Source organism: Giraffa tippelskirchi, chromosome 2 (genome assembly GCF_054371585.1).
Source record: "Giraffa tippelskirchi isolate mGirTip1 chromosome 2, T2T-mGirTip1v1.2.pri, whole genome shotgun sequence".
Taxonomy (NCBI): domain Eukaryota; kingdom Metazoa; phylum Chordata; class Mammalia; order Artiodactyla; family Giraffidae; genus Giraffa; species Giraffa tippelskirchi.
Window position 1 is genome coordinate 84,034,998 of NC_137276.1, and position 20,886 is coordinate 84,055,883.

General features: G+C 35.7%; 1 protein-coding gene across 6 annotated transcripts in view; it reads right to left on the reverse strand.

Annotated features, from left to right (window-relative positions):
- The window catches only part of RNF13 (ring finger protein 13), a 124,904-nt gene that overhangs the window by 17,313 nt on the left and 86,705 nt on the right, over positions 1-20,886 (reverse strand). For all 6 annotated transcript variants that reach the window (XM_081569460.1, XM_081569459.1, XM_081569461.1 and 3 more), the window contains exon 8: positions 14,041-14,134. In XM_081569460.1, coding sequence (XP_081425586.1) covers positions 14,041-14,134 — 94 coding nt within the window. The remainder of the gene's footprint in view (positions 1-14,040; positions 14,135-20,886) is intronic.

Genomic DNA, 20,886 nt, shown 5'->3' on the forward strand with positions numbered 1-20,886 from the left:
TATAAAATTATACCAGGCTTCCCAAGTGGCACAGTGGTAAAGAATCTGCCTGCCAATGCAAAAGAGGCAGGTTCGATCCCTGGGTTGGGAAGATGCCCTGGAGAAAAAAATGGCAACCCCACTCCCATATTCTTGCCTGGAAAATCCCATGGACAGAGGAGCCTAGCAGGCTATAGTCCATGGGGTTGCAGAGTAGGATACGACAAATACCATTATACCACCTCATGTACCATCACTGAGTTTCAACTTCTCTTCTTGTTAGATCTACCTCCCTCTGCTTTTTTCCCTGAAGTATTTAAAACAAATTCTGAGATGTATCATTTCACCACCACATACTTTAGTATGTATCTCTAAAAGATAAGGACTTTCAAAAGATGTAATCACAATACTATGATCACACCTAACAAAATGAACAGTAATTTCTTAATACCATTCAATACCCAGTGAAAGTCGTTCAGTCAGGTCTGACTCTTTGCGAACCCATGGACTATACAGTCCGTGGAATTCTCTAGGCCAGGATACTGGAGTGGGTCGACTTTCCCTTCTCCAGGGGATCTTCCCAACCCAGGGGTTGAACCCAGGTCTCCGTCATTGCAGGCGGATTCTTTACCAGCTGAGCTACCAGGGAAAGCCCAAGGCATACTCAAATGTTCTCAGCTATCTCAAAACTGTCTTTCTGCAGATGATTTATTCAAACTAGGACCTAAACAAGGTTTAAACACTGCATCTGGCTGACGGCTTATAAGTGTTAATCTAAAACTGTGTGTCCTGCCACCTTTGTACACCTTATTTGCTAAAGAAATGGATCATCTCTCCTATAAATCTGCCTGCATTCGAGATTCAGTTGATTACATAGCAGATTGTTAAGATGGCTACAGCACTACATTAATCATTGTATCTTCAGACTAAAAATTCTACTGGCTCAATGACACACTGAGCAAATTAGAAAAAAAGGCAACTCAAGGTACTTTATTGCTCTTTGCCCCCATATAATTGTTACCACAAATACATAAATTTCTGATGATGAAGAATGAGTGAAAACCTCCCGGAGTTGTGCAGTGTACAACCAGTACAACCATATGTTGCAGCCTGGATTCAGAGTTCTTGGTGAGTTAACTTCCCACAAGTAAGAAAAATGGGTGGGATTTCTTTTTTATAAACTAGTTTATTTCAGACTTTAAACCTGAAAGACAGAGAGAGCATTGGTTTTCAACACTATCATTATCCTTTGACAGTGGTGAACTTGACAGGCTTTTCATACTTCAAACTGTGTGGCCCCAAGCATCTGGACTAAACAAGAATTATTCATGGTTAAAGTTTTTGGCAAAGGATTAATTAAAAAAAATTTTTTTTTAATGGGCCTCCAATGCTGTATTCATGTGAAAACTGTTTTGATTTTATCCTTTTCGTAATTATGACAAATAGTTTGACTTTTTCACAGACAAAATAACAACTATCAAAATGTATTTAGTCTGCTACTTCTAAAAAATTCATCCAGTGATTGGTTCTAGATTTGTCATAATTTGGCTTACAATGTAATGATCAGGTATGCTGATAACAAAATTTTATACCATCAAACCTTTTGTGCAAATGAAAAACTACTGTCAATGGATACAATAGAGGGCATGTTAGCAAAGGTTTGGAACTCTTAACAGTTGCTGAAAAGTTTACTATTTTTAGGACCAGGATAACAGAATTTAAATGGTTTGTGACTTAATTATAATTTAGAGCAAGTAGTAAATATCTGAATTCCTACTAAATAAGTACCATGCTAGGTATGAATGTTTTTAAAAGTTAAAAAAAAAAATATAGCCTATGCAAAACAAAATATCTTTAAGATACTGACTAATAACAAATAATTTTAAAATATGAGGCCCATCTCATTAATATATTAGGAATTCACAAAAAAAGATGCTTTAAGTCAAAATGTTTTCTAAACTACTAACTCAATAGTTAAATAAACCAGTGTGAGGTCTTTCAGTAAAATGTGGAATGACAGTTCCTTTTTGATTTATGCTCATTATTGCATTCCCAATGTTAGGTAGAACAGTGTGTCTAGAGCACAGCAAGTGCCCACTATGAATGAATGAATGATTATTTAAATCTGGAATTTACCATCTAAGTTAATGTATAAGTAACTTAAGGGCAGTATTTTTTTAAAGCAGCCTGTATAAATCAAAAATAATATTAACAAATAATTTTGTTGGTACTAAACTAAATGAAGACCTCATGAAGACAGGTAGATCTGATCAGAGCCACATCTTTCTAAGAATACTGGATTGATCTGGAAATGTGTAAAGTAACAGAAATTCTCATTTACCTCTTGTAGGATGCTAAGTTGGTATAAACATTTTGGAGATTAACTTAGCACTATGCAGTAAATTTGATGATACACATAAATGCTATGACTCGGCCGCTTCACTCCTAGGTAAATATATGACCTAGAGAAACCTGTATAACCATGATGGTATGAAGCAGAAGTAGTAGTAGGATGAGAAGGACAGAGGGAGACTTCCAGGTTCCGGTGTGGCAGATAAGGGTCTTGGACGCTATCGCTCCTGTGCACATAAGGAAAAAGCTAAAAAAAGAACAAAAACAAAAACCTGAAAATCAATAACTCTTTTTAGACCTGTTGAAGGACTAAGGTCACGGAGAAATCTGCTGCCCCCAAACTGGGCAGACAGATAAGCAGACAGAATCACAGCCTAGTGGAGCAGAAGCCCAGGAGCAGAAGACGCTGTGGGCAACAGTACCGGACAGACAACCATAAAGTGATAAATGGCTGGTGCTCGGTGTGGATGTTGTTGACAGTTAAAACTCTAGGAGAAGGTTTCTAGTCCAGCACATCAGAAGCTTAGAAGTCACCATTTTGCCATAACAACAAGTAAAAAGCTAAACAAACTGAAAAATCAACAATTCTGCTTAGCTCTATCAGAGAAATTAACTCACAGGGCAAACTGCTGCCCTACGCCCACCTCCCACCCCACACCCCCACCCCCCCACCCCTGCCAAATTAGAGACACAAACAGGTAGATACAGAGAACCACAGCTCATCAGAGCAGAAACCCCTAGAAGAGACTTCCCCAGGGACCAGTACCAGGGCAGGGAAAACTAAACTGTAACTGATGAACTGCCAAAGGCCCAGTGTGTACAAGTCTGAGAGTTTTAAACTCTAGCAGAGCCTGAACATTTTTTGTGTGTGAGTTTTATCTTGTGGAGCTTTACCAGGTTCTCACAGTGAATAGAGAAGAAAAAGTCCCTCAGGCTTCTGGCAGGGAAGGGGAAAAGTGGCCACTTTGAAGTATACCACAGCATTCTGTTCTTCACAAGCCTGCCCTCAAGAATAAACTATCTAACCAGACCATAACCTACTGGGGTTTTAGGTTTCAGAGTCTAGCCAACATGGAGGAAGGGAAAAATCCACCTTCAACCTTTCCAGCCATCAGGTCCCACTTCAAGGCTGGGGAAAAAACTGAGAGGCACTTGTGAAGTTCCCAGCCCAAAGCCACAGGTTCACTAAAAAAAAACATCTTGAAAGAAGCTGGCGGGGGGGGGGGGGGGGGGACACATGACCTTACCTTTACAGGAACAAAGATAAGAATTATATCCAACTCTTCCCAGAAACCAGGCAAGCAAGGGATCCTAAATAGCCAAAACAACCTTGGAAATGAAGAACAAATTTGGAGAACTCATACTTCCCAATTTCAAAATACAGTACAAATCCAGAGTAACCAAAAACAGTGTGGTACTGGCATAAGAATAGACACAGAGATCAATGGAATAGATTTAAGAGTCTAGAAATAAACCCATTTATCTGGGGCAAATATTTTTGACAAGGGTAAATGACCATTCAAACAAGAAAGATTAGTCACTTCAAAAAGTGGTGCTAGGGCTAGGACAACTGCATTTCCACATGCAAAGGAATAAAGCTGGAGCCCTACCGCACAATATATGTATAAAAATTAACTCAAAACTGATTAAAGGCCTAATATGAGCTAAAACCATAAAACTCACAATGTATTCTTAACTATGACACCAAGAGCATAAACAAAAACAAGAATAGAGAATTCATACTTCATCATAATTAAAAAACCTTTGTGCTTCAAAGACCATTGACAAGGACATAGAGGAATAAGAACCTCTGTGCATTGTTGCTGGGAATGTAAAACAGTGCAGTAGCTTTGGAAGACAGTGTGGCAGTTTCTCAAAAAGTTAAACACAGAATTGCCATATGACCCAGCAATACTTCTCTTAGATACTTAAAAAACTGAATGCAGGAACTCAAATATACTTTTACATCAATTTTCAGTGTTCTTCACAATAGCAAAAAGGTAGATGTTAACTCAGGTATCCATCAGCAGATAAAGGGATACACAAAATGTGGTAAAAACACACCACATTATTATGGAAAGGAATATTACTGCTCCTTGGAAGAAAATCTATGACCACTTAGACAGCATATTAAAAAGCAGAGACATTACTTTGCCGACAAAGGTCCGTCTAGTCAAAGCTATGGTTTTACCAGTAGTCATGGACGGATATGAGAGTTGGACCATAAAGAAAGCTGATTGCCAAAGAATTGATGCTTTTGAACTGTGGTGTTGGAGAAGACTCTTGAGAGTCCCTTGGACTTCAAGGAGATCAAATCAGTCAATCCTAAAGGAAATCAGTCCTGAATATTCATTGGAAGGACTGATGCTGAAGTTGAAGCTCCAGTACTTGGGCCACCTGATGTGAAGAGCTGACTCATTGGAAAAGACCCTGATGCTGGAAAAGATTGAAGGCAGAAGGAGAAGGGGACGACAGAGGATGAGATGGTTGGATGGCATCACCGACTCGATGGACATGAGTTTGAGGAAGCTCTGGGAGTTGGTGGACAGGAAAGCCTGGTGTGTTGCAGTCCATGGGGTCGCAAAGAGTTGGACACGACTAAGCGACTGAACTGATAAAAAGCAATGAAGTTCTGATATATCCTACACCATGAATAATCCTTGAAAACATTATACTAAATAAGATAAGCCAGACACAAAAGGACAAATACTGTATGATTCCACGTATATGAAATATTTAGAATAGGCAAATTCACAGTGACAGAAAGTAGATTAGAGGTTACCAGAGACTGTTGGGAGGTAGGAATAAGAAGTAGTAGTTCAAGAGGTACAGAGTTTCTGGAGTGATGAGAAAATTTTAGAAATAGATAGTGGTGACAGCTGCAAAAACACTGTGAATATAATTAAAACCACTGAATTGTACCCTTAAAGATGGTTAAAATGACATATATTATATACATACTTTACCAGAATAAAAAGATATGTTAAAAAAAAGAATCTGGACACAGATGTTATACCATTCCCAAAAATTAACTCAAAATGGAGCACAAACCTAAACAGAAAAGGCAAAACTGTAAAATTTGTAGAAGATTACATAGAAAATCTAGCTGACCTTGAATTTGACAGTGAATTTTTAGGCACAACACCAAAAGAATGAACTATGAAAGAAAAAACCAACAGGAGAGACTTCATCAAAATTAAAAACTTCTTCTTTGAGGAAGACATTGTTAGAGTGAAGAGACAAGTCCCACCCTAGGCAAAAATGTTTGCAAAATACATATCTGATAAAGGCTTATTATATGAAATGTACAAAGAACTCTTAAAACCCAAATAAGAAAATAACCTGTCTTGGTCAATTTGGGCTGCTGTAACAAACCATAGACTGGGTGGTCTAAACAACATTTACTTCGGATAGTTCTGAAGGCTAGGAAATCCAAGATTAAGGGGCTGGCCAGTTTCATTCTGGTGATCACCCTCTTTCTGATTTGCAGATGGCTGCCCTCTTGCTGTTTCCTCCAGTGAAAGAAATATTGTTTCTCCTGTGTCTCTTCAAGTACAAAAGCACTTACTCCTATTCATGATGGCTTCACCCTCATGACCTAATCAGTTCCCAAAGGCCCTACCTCCAGATATCATCACACTGGGTATTGTGGCTTTAACATGAATTGTGGAGGAACACAAATATTCAGTCAGGTGTAAAACCCAATTAAAAAATGACTAAAAGATCTCATCAAAGAAGCTATACAGATGGCAAATACAAATAAGCATATAAAAGTTGCTCAACAATATATGTATGAGATACCACTACACACCTATTAGAAATAGCTACAATACAAAACACTAACAACACCAAATGCTGGGGAGAATGTGCAGCAAGAGAACTCTCAGTTATTGCGGGTGGGAGAGCAAAGTGGTACACCCACTGTGGAAGAGTTTAGCAGTTTCTTACAAAGCTAAACACAGTATTACCACATGATCCAGCCATCATGATCCTTGTTGTTTACCCAAAATGTATTGAAAACTTATGTCCACACAAAAATATGCACACAAAAATTAACCTCACCTTTACTCTTAACTGCCAAAACTTGGAAGCAACTAAGATCTTCAATAGACAAAAGGATAAACATACTTTGGTATAGCCATACAAAGGAGTATTATTCAGTCATAAAAAGAAATGACCCATCAAACCACAAAACATGAAGGAAACTTATTCACACATTATTTGCTTCTCCAACTATATTGTTGCAACTGTTGACAGTCTGCAACACATAAAACTATAGAGACAGTAACACATCAGTTGGTGCCAGCAGTTTGTGGGAAGGAAAGAGAAAGGGGTGAATGGATGGAGCACAGGGGATTTTCAAAGCAGTGAAATTATTCTGCATGATATAATTATGGATATATGACATGACATTTGTCAAAATGTATACAATTTGTCAAAATGCATACAATTTGTCAAAATGCATAGAATTATACAATGCAGAGTGAACTCTAATGTAAACTATGTACTTTAGTTAATAATATATCAATATTTATTCATCATTTGTAATAGGTGTACCACACACATGAAAGAGGACAATATTAGGGGTATTTTAAGAAGGGGAGGGGCATGTAGGAGACCTCTATACTTTCTACTCAATTTTTCTGTAAACCTAAAACTGTTCTAAAAGTAAAATCTATTAATTAAAAAACGAAAGTATATTTTTAACAAAGCCAGGGCACTGTGTTATTCTAAATGTCAATGTCATATAAGACAAAGGCTAAAGAACAAGTCCAAATGAAAGAAACCCAAAGAAATAGAACTACAAGAAATAAATGATACCAGCCTGGATACTATTGTTATAAAGGAACCTACTGAAACAAACAACTAAACTAGAAAAAGAACAGTGAATTAGATTAAAATAGCCCATCAACAAATATCCTATAGTTGGTGACTTAAATGCAGTACCACAAAAGAATCTCCTTATTCTTAAGAATCCACATGAAAATATTTAGACACAAAGGATCATGATGTATATAACTTACTCTCAAATTATTCCAATGAAAATTTTACATACATACATAAGGAAGGAGAGCAAAAATGATAAAGCAATAGGTTGCAGCCACAACCTCACGTCCACTCAGAACTTGTGGATGTTACCTCATTTGGATATAATTTCTTTCCAGATGTAATCAAGTCAAGATGAGGTTTTAATGGATTTGGCTGTTGTTATAAGAAATGGAAATTCAGACACTCACATAGATACACACACACGGGGAAAAGCCATGTGAAGATGGAGGCAAGAGATTAGAATTCTGCTGCCACAAGTCAAGGAAAGCCAAGAACTGCCAGCAAACACCAGGAGCAAGGAAAGGACAAGGAAGAATCCTTCCTTAGATTAGGAAGAAAAACAACACTGCCAACACCTTGGTTTCGGAATTCTAGCTTCTAGAACTGTGAGAAAAATAAATTACTCTTTTTTTTAAGCTACTTAGTTTGTGGTTGGAGAAGGAAATGGCAACCCACTCCAGTATTCTTGCCTGGAGAATCCCAGGGATGGGGGAGCCTGGTGGGCTGCCGTCTGTGGGGTCGCACAGAGTCGGACACGACTGAAGTGACTTAGCAGCAGCAGTTTGTGGTACTTTATTATGGCAACCCTATGGAAACTAATATTGTAAGTAATAGGTGAATCTGAATAAAGGGTATATGGGTGCTTTTGGAGAAATCATGCAAAGTTTTTTTGTCCTCTTAACAGACTCTTTCTCAGAACAAAAGTTTTTAAACTTTGAAGCAAAGTTTTTCTAAGTTTGAAATTATTTCCCAAAAGGTTAAAGATGAATACAATAGGACCAAGAACTTGAATAGAAATTTCTCCAAAGAAGATAGACAAATAACCGTAAGCACATGATAACATACTTAACATCACTAATCATCAGGGAAAGGCAAGTCAAAACTACAATGAGATACCATGTCACATCCATTAGGATGACTACTATCAAAAATCAAAAACAGAAAATGACAGTGTTAGCAAGGATGTAAAAAACTGGGAGCCTTGTGCAGTGCTGGTGGGAATGTAAAATGATGCAGTCACTATAGAAAATAGTATAGCTTTCCTCAAAAAATTCAACAGAGCATTACCATTTAATCCAGCAATTTCACTTCTGGATATACACCCAAAAGAACTGAAAGCAGAGACTGACAGATGTACCTCTATGTTTATAGCAGCATTATTCATAATAGCACCTAGGTATCTATCAACACATGAATGGATAAACAGTATGTGGTATATACATAGAATATTATGAATACTACTCAGCCTTAAAAAGGAAAGAGATTCTGACATAAATTACAACATGGATGAACCTATAGCATGGATGAACCTTGAGGACATTATGCCAAGTCAAGCAAGCCAGTTACTTATTATTTTACTTAAAAGACTAGAGGGTTTCCCCTGTGGTTCAGCTGGTAAAGAATCCGCCTGCAATGAGGGAGACCTGGGTTCAATCCCTGGGTTGGGAAGATCCCCTGGAGAAGGGAAAGGCTACCCACTCCAGTATTCTGGCCTGGAGAATTCCATGGACTGTATAGTGCATGGGGTCGCAAAGAGTTGGACACGACTGAGCGACTTTCACTTCACTACATGACTAGAATAGCCGAATTCAGAGAGAGAGAAAGCAGAATGGTAGTTGCCATGGACTGTTTAGGGGGGAAATGGAGAGTTACTGTTTACTGGGTGCAGAGTTTCCATTTGGGATGATGGAAAAGTTCTGGAGATGGATGGTGGTGATGACTGCACATGTGAATATAGCTTATGTCACTGAACTTTATATTTAAAAATGACTAAAATGGTAACTTTTATGTTATGTATATTTTATTACAAAAAATACAATAACTGTATATGTGTGTGTATATATTTATTTATTTATTTGGAGGTAGGGTGGCCTTGACAGGCTGATTTACATGGAAATGCAAAGTGTCAAGAATAGCTAAAAAATTGTTGGCGAGCAAGGCAGGAGGACTAACTCGATCAGAATATCAAGACTTACCATAAATCTATAGTAACTGAGATAAGAATAAGACTAACAGAAGTCCAGAAACAAACTCACACGCATGGACACTTGATTGTGTCACAGTTGACCGACACGACGTACACTGTAAGTTTAATAGCTCTGGAACAACTGTATATCCTTATATAAAATATCAAATTGGAAACAAATTGGGCCCCCATTTTACAGAATCAATTTAGACAGACTAAATGTCCAAACATGAAAGGCAAAATTATAAAGCTTTCAGAAGATAATATAATATCCATATGATCTTAGAGTATGGAAGAAGTTCTTTTAAAACATGCAAAACGCTACCATAAAAGAACTTTAGTCCTGTGGAAAAAATAAGCAATGAAACTGGAAGACAGTCAGGACACATAAAATCAGTGAAGAACTGATTCACCAAGACACCCACAACTCGGGGTGGGGGGGGGGTGTTGTGTGAATATCTGAAGACTTCCTCCTACATGTAAAAAGCAGGCGAGGACAACCTTATAGGAAAAGGACATGAAAGGTGCTTCATGGAAGTGAAAATCTAACTAGTAAATAAAAACAGGCACTTCACTTCGCTGATGAGGGAATTAAAACCACTATGAGCTATCTTTATAAACCCATTGGGTTGGCTAAAATTTAAAAGTCTGTCAGTACAAAATATTGGTTCAGATGTGAGGTAAGAGGAACTCCTATACATATTGATGGGAATATAAACTGCTAACATCATTACTTTGAAACAGATTTGGTATTATCCAATAAAATAGAAGATATGTATATCCTATGAGCCAGCGAATCTACTTCTAGGTATGTACACTATAAAGAAATCCATGCTCATATATACCAAGATATATGTACAAGAATGTTCTTAAAAGTATTGTCTGTAAAGAGCCCCCCAAACTGGGGAAACAGAACATTGTATATCAACTATACTTCAATAAAAATAAAAAACAAAACAAAAACCCAATTGTCTATTAATAGTAAAATGGATAAACAATATATTTATACAATGAAATGACACTGAATGAACTACACATACATGCAATAAAGTGGGTTAATTGCATCCAAAAATTGATAGTAATAGAGGAAGGACCAAAGAATACAATTCAAAAATAGGAAAAATTGTATCATATTGTTTTGGAATCCATACATAGGTGATAAAACTTAAGAGAAAGGCAATGAAATGATTATCATAAGCCAGCATGGTGATTACTTCCAGTGAGGAGAAAAGGATTATAGTCTAGAAGGCGACACAGTAGTTTCTGCAATACTAATAAGGTTGTGTTTCTTGAACTGGATAGTTTCAGAAAAATGTCTTATATACTTTTCTGTATACACATTATACTTCACATTTCTAAAAAATGTGAAGGTATAGTAAGGATAAACACCACTCCATACAGATGAACATGGCTACAGAAAAACACAGTTATGCTGATTGGTTCATAACTACAAACCTGAAAGGGAGGTTCAGGCTCCCAGGCAATCATATTTCCCTATTCCATCTGCCCATCTACTCTCCTATAATAATATACTATACCTTTATGTCCTTAAACCTCCAACATCTCCTCCCCTATCCTATCTTTTGGTTGATGATTCTGTTTCCTACTTTACTGAGAGCCATGGAAGTAAAGAATGCTTCCACAGCCTGACCACCATAAACACTGCCAGGATTTTGTGCCCACATATTCTACTTTCTCTTAGCTTAGCTCTCCATGTGCCTATCTAAGGCCAATCCACCTATTTGTACATCAGATCCCATGCCTTCCTGCCTTTACAAAGACATATTTTATAGCAATTCTCCCATCTATCCCCTACATCATCAATTTTCTTCAGCAAATATGCTATTATTTCTCAATGAAATTTCCCCTACCAGCTACTACACCATTTCTTTGCTCTCCTTTATAGTTAAATTTCTTGAAAAAGTTGTCTATATATAGTTACTACTCCTCTCCTTCCATTTTCAAACCCACCACAATTTTTTGGATTGATCACTCTGTCAAAACTGCACATGATGATAATCAATAATCAATCAGTTCTCCTCTATTATCAGGAACACTTGACACAGGTTATCAATGACTCTGCTTTTTAGAGACTGGTATCACTTGGTTTCTGGTAAATCACTATTTTCTGATTTTCCCCTGTATACCTGGTCACTTCTTCTTGGTCTCCACTGCTGATTCCACTTCTTCCTTACTCAGTGTTAGGCTGCCCCAAAATGTCTTTGGTATTCTTCTGTCCATTTATACTCATTCTCTTGGTGATATCATCACTCTCGTGATTTAAATACATCTTTATACCAATACTTCCAGTTGAGGAATGATAGTCCTGATTCATTCAAATGTCTAACAGACATCTGAGATTCCACATATCCAAAACTGATTTCTCAAATTTTCTCCCCAAATCTGCGCCACCATTATTAATCATCCTTATTTCTTTAAGGCAACGCCGTCCTTCAGCTGCTAAAACCAAAAAATCCAGAGTTGTCCTGTTTCCTCTCCCCACATCTAGTCCATCAATAAATCCAGTAATTCCATTTTACAAATATATTCATCTCCTCTACTGTTACCACTCAAGTCCAAGCCACATTCATCTTTCACTTGGGATTACTGCAACAGCTTCCTATTTGTTCTCTCCACTCACACCTCTGACCCTCTACATCCTATTCTTAACACAGCAACAAGAAAGATCCACTTAAATTTTATTTATTTTTTAATTAATTAATTTATTTTAGTTGGGGGCTAATTACTTTACAATATCGTAGCTGTTTTTGCCATACATTGACATGAATCAGCCATGTGTTTACATGTGTTCCCCATCCTGAACCCCTCTCCCACCTCCCTCCCCATCCCATCCCTCTGGGTCATCCCATTGCCCCAGCCCTGAGCATTTGTCTCATGCATCGAACCTGGAATGGCGTTCTGTTTCACATATGATAATATACATGTTTCAATGCTATTCTCTCAGATCATCCCACCTTCACCTTCTCCCACAGAGTCCATAAGACTCTTCTATGCATCTGTGTCTCTTTTGCTGTCTCGCATATAGGGTTATCGTTACCATCTTTCAAATTCCATATATGTGCATTAGTATACTGTATTGGTGTTTTTCTTTCTGGCTTACTTCAATCTGTATAATGGGCTCCAGTTTCGTCCATCTCAGTAGAACTGATTCAAATATATTCTTTTTAATGACTGAGTAATATTCCCATTGTGTATATATGTACCACAGCTTCCTTATCCATTCATCTGCTGATGGACATCTAGGTTGCTTCCATGTCCTGGCTATTATAAACGGTGCTGCGATGAACATTGGGGTACACGTGTCTCTTTCAGTTCTGGTTTCCCTGGTGTGTATGCCCAGCAGTGGGATTGCTGGGTTGTATGGCAGTTCTAGTCCCAGTTTTTTAAGGAATCTCCACACTGTTCTCCATAGTGGCTGTACTAGTTTGCATTCCCACCAACCCACTTAACTTTGAATTTAGATCTTATCTTTTCTCTGCTCAAAATCCTACAATGGCTACTCATCTTACTCAGAAGAAAAGCCAACTCTGCATGCTCTTTTTTAGCCTAGGACAACAGGAACATCATTCTTTTTTTTCACTCCCCCTCCCCTCCCCCCGTTTTAGAAAACACAAAATAAACACACAAAATGGAGCCTTGAAAAGTGATTCCTAAAGCTAGTCCTCAAATTGGCCTATGAATAACTTTTAATAAATCCACACTGTATGATGACAGTGCACTGCATTTTTATAAATGTTGATATTTATTTAACATGTGATTTTCCTATTTTTTTGTTGTTAAACTTTATATTTTTCATAAAGTAGTGGTTATTATATTTGGTAGATTTTCTGAATAGTTTGTTACTTGGAAAAATAAAAATTTTGCAGAACTAATTTTTTTTAATTGAAGTATAGTTGACAGAATTAAGTTTTAATGCCTTCTCTTTTTCTCCTTTCCACTCTCTATGTATTTTCTCTACTGAATTAAAAAACAGAACATTTTTACTGGTATAGAAATTGAAAATTCTAGGGAATTACTGGCCAAAAAGATTTAATAAGCATGTACCTGCACTGAAAGCTCACTAAGCTTAAGCAGGAGAAACTACGTTAGCTAGAGTGTTAGACCCCTCCCCTCTCAGTACTGGTGACGTGACATTAAATTTTTTGCCTTTCTGATCCTCTATTTCCTCATATACAATAACCATTATGGTACCTATTTCATAGGAATATGAAAATTAAAATGAGATGATACATTTAAAATACATCGATACATAATAGCTACCCTATTGTGTTTAGTTAACCCAACACTGTATGTGTTTAGTTAACACAATGTTAATACAGTGATGTAGGGAAGAGAGAGAGTAGGAGGAAGATCAATGGGAGCAGACCATCCGGTGCAGAGAAATATTTTATCCACTGATGTTTTGAACTTCTGGCACATGAGGATAATAAAAAGCATTTTGGTTAGTTTTATTATCGCTTTTAAATTCTCTGAAGACCGTGTACCCACCCCTGCCCCGACTGTTCCTGCCTTTACCAGGATAAACCACAGCAAAAGCCCACCTTCTACATTCACTCATTAATTACTGAGAATTAGGCATAGGGTACGGCAAGGACTCAGCAGGTAGATTAAAGTATGATCACCATGTATTATTAAATAAACTAATGGTGGTTATTCAGAAAATAATCACTTACCTTTTTTGAATTTATGTACAGGGAGTTTCTTAAGTTGATCTTTACGAAGTCGGTTTCTTCGAGCCCTATGCCTATCCTGGACAAATTTTGTGATCTAAAAATAAAAGAGAAATATAAAGGGAATCAGATATTAAACATTCAAATAGAAAATGACTATTAAAATAATAAATGCCTTTTAAGTTTCTAGACAGCTGCTACAAATCAGTTTATTTAAACCCGAATCACAAGGTTATTAGCTAAAATATCTATGATTAGATGGATTGACGAGTTGTACTGAAATTGTCAACTGGAGGGTTGAAATTTCTATAAGTTACAAACTAATAACATTTTCAAATTTTTATAATGGGTATTGTATATGAGGAAATAGAGGGTCAGAAAGGCAAAAAATGTCATATCGCCAGTACCGACAGAGCTGGGGAGGGGCATGGGTCTAACACTATAGCTCTATCTTTATTATTAGTGATTAGTTAGCCCATAAATTCGGAGAAGGCAATGGCAACCCACTCCAGTACTCTTGCCTGGAGAATTCCATGGACGGAGGAGCCTGGTAGGCTGCAGTCCATGGGGTCGCTAAGAGTCGGACAAGACTGAGCGACTTCACTTTCACTTTTCACTTTCATGCATTGGAGAAGGAAATGGCAACCCACTCCAGTACTCTTGCCTGGAGAATCCCAGGGACGGCGGAGCCTGCTGGGCTGCCGTCTATGGGGTCGCACAGAGTTGGACACGACTGAAGCGACTTAGCAGCAGCAGCAGCAGCCCATAAATTATCCCTTGAATTTTTATTCACTGATATAAATTATCTTTACTTTACTCTGACAGAAACATTATAAATAACATGTAACTACTTATTTGTAAAAATATAAATGGTAGACTCTAGGTTACAAAGGCTTCACTAAATCAAAAATGGGAGGGTTGAAATTTCTGTAAGTTACAAACTAATAAAATTTTCAAACATAACAGGCATTAAACTGCACTTTCATTAGTTCTAGTGGCAAAATGGACAGAACTAATACAGATTACCTGTACTGTAAATATACAGAAATATCAGATAAAATATACAAAACATTTTAAAATATAAATTGCTATGCTTACAAGAATAAAAATAAATACATGGGGTCAGAACCAAACTCCAAAAACAACATTCACAAAAGAAAATTTGGACAGATTTGACTACATCAGTAGACTTCTGTCTACATCAATGACTTCTGTCCTCAAAAGATACTGCTTAAAGATAAAAGACAAGTCACAGACTGGGAAAAATATCTGCAAATTGCATGTCTCACAAGGGATTTCTATCCAGAATATATAAAGAATTCAAAATACAATAATAAGAACACAAACAACCCAACAGAAAATAGGTAAAATATTTGAATAAACACTTCACTGCTGAAGATATACAGATGGCAAATAAGCACTTGAAAAGATGTTCAACATAATTAGTCAAGATAAAAATGAAAATTCAAAATCACAAACACTGCTATATTACATATATATATATATATACACATACTATATATCTATTAAAATGAAAAAGACTAACTATACCAAGTGTTGGCAGGCAAGCAGAAGGGCTGGCATGCTGATACACTACTGGAAGGACTGTAAAATTATACAATCATTTTGGAAAATAGTTTGGTGGTTTCTTATAAATTTAACTACATATTTACGAAATGACCTAATCATCCCACCCCTACTTATATTTTGCCAATAGAAATGAAGGTGTATATCCATAAAACAACTTGTACACAAAGGTACAAAAACGTCTGTGTCATCTTTATTTAATAGCCCCACACTAGAAACAACCCAAATGTTCATCAGCAGATATGTGAATAAACAAAACTGCAGCACAGTCATACAATGGAATACAACTTGTCAATAAAAAGTAATGAATATCAACATATTTAATAACATTTATGAGTCCCGAAATAAGTATTCTGAGAGAAAGAAGGCAGACACAAAAGAGTACATAATTTATGAGTCCCTGTATACAAACTGGTAGAAAATGGAAACTAATCTATAGTGACCAAAAGCTGATCTGTGGTTGCCCAAGGATGGTGGGAAGGGAAGAAATGAAGGAGAAATTTGGAAGGGGTGAAAAGAAACTGATTATCATAGAGTATAAGGAAACTTTTTGAGTGAGTTGATATTTCATTATCTTAATCATGATGGTGGTTCCACACATATCCATATATGTATGTCAAAATTTACCAGACTGTACAATTAAGTGCAGTTTATTAATATATTAATCATATTTCAGTACAGGTTTATTTTAAAAATTTAATACTAACCACTAGAAGAATAACAACATAATATAAGCTTTCAAACTAGCAAGAAAATGGAGAGAGGGATAAAGAGAAAAAAAGTTGGGTAATCCAAATCTGTACAGTAGAAAAAAACAGAATAAAAAGTCAACAACAGAAGTTAGTCCAAATCACAATAAGGTAAATGGATTCAATTCGCCAGTTTTGTTTAAAATTTAGAGTGTATCATATTGGACAAAGAATTCCAACCATATGCTATTTACAAGGTACAAGATTAAAACTTAATGACACATTAAGACAAAAATAAAAGTAAAAAATACAGGGGTAGATAGTTATATTATGATAATACCAAGTAAAATTTGGTAGGATATAAGACAAAAATCATCATTAGAAAATAGTTATCACAATGATAAAAAGGATACTTCATCTAGAAAATGACAAAATTGTTGAAGAATACATAAATTCACAAGCTCGGTAATTTCTAGGTCAGCAGACAAAAAAAAAAAAGTAAGGACCACAGACCCAAGACGCCCACTACGTCCACCACTGTATACAGGCAGCTACTGAGCACTTGAAATGTCGCTAGTCTCAATTGAGATTTACTGTGAAAGTATAAAATATATACCAGATTGCAAAGACTTAGTACAAAAAGGATGTAGGATATATATTATAACTATTTATTAATGGAATGTTGAAATACATTTTGGATTTATCAAGTTAAATAAATACAATATTAAGTTAATCTCACAGAAATATTTCCCTTTACCTTTTTTAACTTGGCTACCAGAAAATTTTAAATTACAATAAATGTGGCTCACAATATCATTCTATTACATAGCACTTGTTCAGAAGACAGGAGTACAGAAAACTATAGACAACTGCAATGATTATTGCACACTGCAGTTGCACAGTTCTGTGAATATACTAAAAACCACTGAATTGTATGATTTAAATGGGTCAATTTTATGTTATGTGAAGTATATCTCAAACTCTCTTCAAAATACTAAAAAAAAAAAAGAAAGACTAGACAAGACAAATACACAAGCTCAACTTAATGGACATATATAAAACTTTACACCCTACAATGCTTTTCACACACATGGAGAAAGTTTATACATTTTAACCACAAATACCATGCCTCTTCACCACAGCTGGATTAAAAAGGAGAGTAAAGACATTAGAATACATGTCCCAGTGGAATGTAAGCTGCTTGAGATCAGGGATTTTTACCTATTTTGTTCACTGAGGAAACTCCAGACCCTAGAGCAGTGGCTAGGTTTGGAGGTGCAGAACAACCATTTGTTGAATGAAAGGAAAAAAAGAAAATTGCAAAATCTACTTCTCTAAAAGACAAAGACAAACTTCTGACAACACTGTGCAAGACATGAGTGGATATGAATAAACCAGAACTCATCCCACATATAGTAGGAATTCTCTTTAAGTTGCTATAGGAGTACATAGATGTTATAAATCACTTTATACAATACTTGAAAACAGACAAAACAGAAAATTTCTTAGAAATATAGTTTGGTATAAAGAAGACAACCATTTATATATCCATGTAATTATGGAAAAAAAATCAGCAGATTTAGATAATTTTACAGGCAACCTTCACCAAAACTTCCAGGAAAAAAACAATCCCAATTTTATTAAAAAAAAAAAAAACTTTTAGAAAATAGAAAATAAAAGAAAGCTTTAGTTTTACGAGACTAGCTTTATCTTGTCTAGTTATTTTAAATTATGGCAAAATATACAAAACATAACATTTACTTTTACGATCTTAACCATTTTTAAGTATACAGTTCTGTGGCATTAAGCACATTGTTGTGCTACCACCATCCATCCACCAAACTCTTTACATTTCCCAAAATTGGAACTCTGTACACATTAAACATAATTGCCCAACCTCCCCTCTGCATAGCCCTTGGCAACCATCATTCTATTTTCTGTCTCTGAATCTCACTACTCCAGGTACCACACATAAATAGAATCATATAGCATTTGTCCTTTAGCACTTGTTTATTTCACTTACCATGTCTTAAAGATTAGTCATTGTTGTAGCATCTGTCAGAATTTCCTTCCTTTTTAAGGCTGAACAGTATTCCATCATATGTATATACCACATTTTGTCTATCTATTCATCCATCAATGCATAACTGGGTTACTTGCACCTTTGGCTATTGAAATAATGCTGTTATGAACATAAGTGTACAAATATCTAACTTCCAGCTTTAAATTCTTTTGAGTATATACCCAGAGCTGGAATTAGAGCATATGGTAAATTTATGTTTAATTTTTTTTGAAGAATTGCTGTACTATTTTCTATAGAGACAGCTCCACTTAACATTCCCACCAGCAGTGCTCAAGAGATTATCTAGTTTTGCTGTCAAGATGATTCCAGCCCCATAAAACTAAATTTCCCTTACCTAGACATTCAGGTTGCTAGTATTTAAGATTTTTGCACTATGTCCAAAGTGTAAAACTGGCTGATCTATATTGGAAATTTGATAACCCAATATGCAAAGGCAAAATTTATATATCATAGTCAAAAACAGCGTACATAAGATACAAGGGTTTTTAGAATTTACAAAACAAATTCATGTAATCCAACATAAGAATAGAGTAAAAGAAAAAATAATGATCATGATAGAAGAAAAAGACATAAGGCATCACCCATTCTTTATTTAAAAAGGAAAAAAGGCAAAGAAAAATTTTGTTTCCTTATTTCTAATTTTTATACTTTTTTTGTCTTACCAGAAAATATAGCACAACATTAAACAGGAAGTACAATAGGCACCTTTTTTTGTGGCTTTTAACATTTAAGGGAAGGCTTCTAATAATTCACTACGTAATGTTTTCATTTAAGTTTTTAATCAGTAATCTTTATTGGCTTAAAGGCATTTACTCCTAATTTGCCAAGGATAATTTTGTTGTTCTAATTTTCCATATTTCCTTCTATACTGAAAGTAAATTCAAATGACCAGAATAGGAGAATTCAGTAAGTCTGTAGAGATAAAATTAATATACAAAAATCAATAATGTCCACTGTCCAAATAGTGGTTTCTTGAATACTAATCTTCAATTAAAAAAAAAAAAAAATCCAGGGCTCCTTGGGGGAAATGTCTAATTTTAGGGCTAGGGCAAGAAAAAGAAATGATGAGCCTGGAGTTTCTTTATAACGCTAAAGAAGTATTGTACTTACGAAACAGAAGGATGGGCCAAATCAAAGAGACCCAAGACCCAGCCTGCAGAGCTCCCAATGGCCAAAGCTCAAACAATTAAACAACAAAAATAATGTAGTATTGGATTATTACCCAAAGTATAAAAGAAATATACAGAGCACATACCAATATAAATGTGACTGAACAAATAGATAAATGCTGAGAAGAGACAAATCTTCCTTACAAAAGAATTCTAAATAATATATGTAGATACTTCCCTCCTTCCAGGAAGTGGAGCTTAATTCCTGCCCCTCCCCTCTTTTAAGGCTGGCTATACTTAGTGCCTCACTTCCAAAAGAAGAATAGAATACAGAAAGAGAAAAAATATTAACTTCATAGTGGAAAAACCTGGCAAACATTACCTAAACTAAGGGATGAAGGTTAACATCATCAGCGATGTTATGCAAGTATCATGTACCCCTGGCTGACACATTAGGATGAGAAGGGCACTTTGCTTTGCTGATACTCTTTATAAAAACATAACCAACCCATTCTAATCATAAGAAAAATATCAGATTGAGGAACATTCTACGGGATACCTGGCCAGGACTCCTCAAGACTATCAAGGTCATGAAAAACAAGGAGAGATTAAGAAACTGTCACAGGTCAGAGGAGACTGTGAATACATGATAACAAAAAAATGTGGTAACCTGGACTGGGTCCTGGAACAGAAAGAAAGCATTAATGGAAAAATGTAAAATCTATCCAGTCTGGACTTCAGTAACAGTAATGTTAACTGTGTTAGTTTCTTAGTTTTGACAAATGTATCACGGTAAAGTAAAATGTTAACAATGGGGACAACTAAATGAGGAATGCACAGGAACTCTCTTCTTTGCAATTTTTCTGTGAATCTTAACATTATTCCAAAATTAAAAGTTTATTTTAAAATATTAATAACATTCCTATATCTTAGTAATATCTAATTAGAAAATACAATTTAAAAAATCTAACAAAAGACATTATAAATGTTTACAGAAAAAAAATTATTAAACTGATGGATATGAAAAGCCAGCAAATTAAAAGAAATACCACATCATAGGAAGACTACTTCAAAGACAGTGTTTAACCTTTAGTCTATTAATTCAATACAATAATAAACTCATTGGATGTTACTATAAACGTTCTTTATGAAAAATAAAAAGGTTAGGGACAATAGTGGGATTGTTTTATATTTTTGTAAATCTCTTTTAATATCTATCTTAATAGATACAAAGAGATTCTCACATGTGCTTCTGTATTCAATTTGTTTTGATATCTCGGACCATGTAGCCTCTAGAAACCTCTTCTATAAACCCCAAGAGAATGAGAGTGACAAAGGTAAATCATAGCTTAGTATCATTATGGAAATAATTTTGACCTTG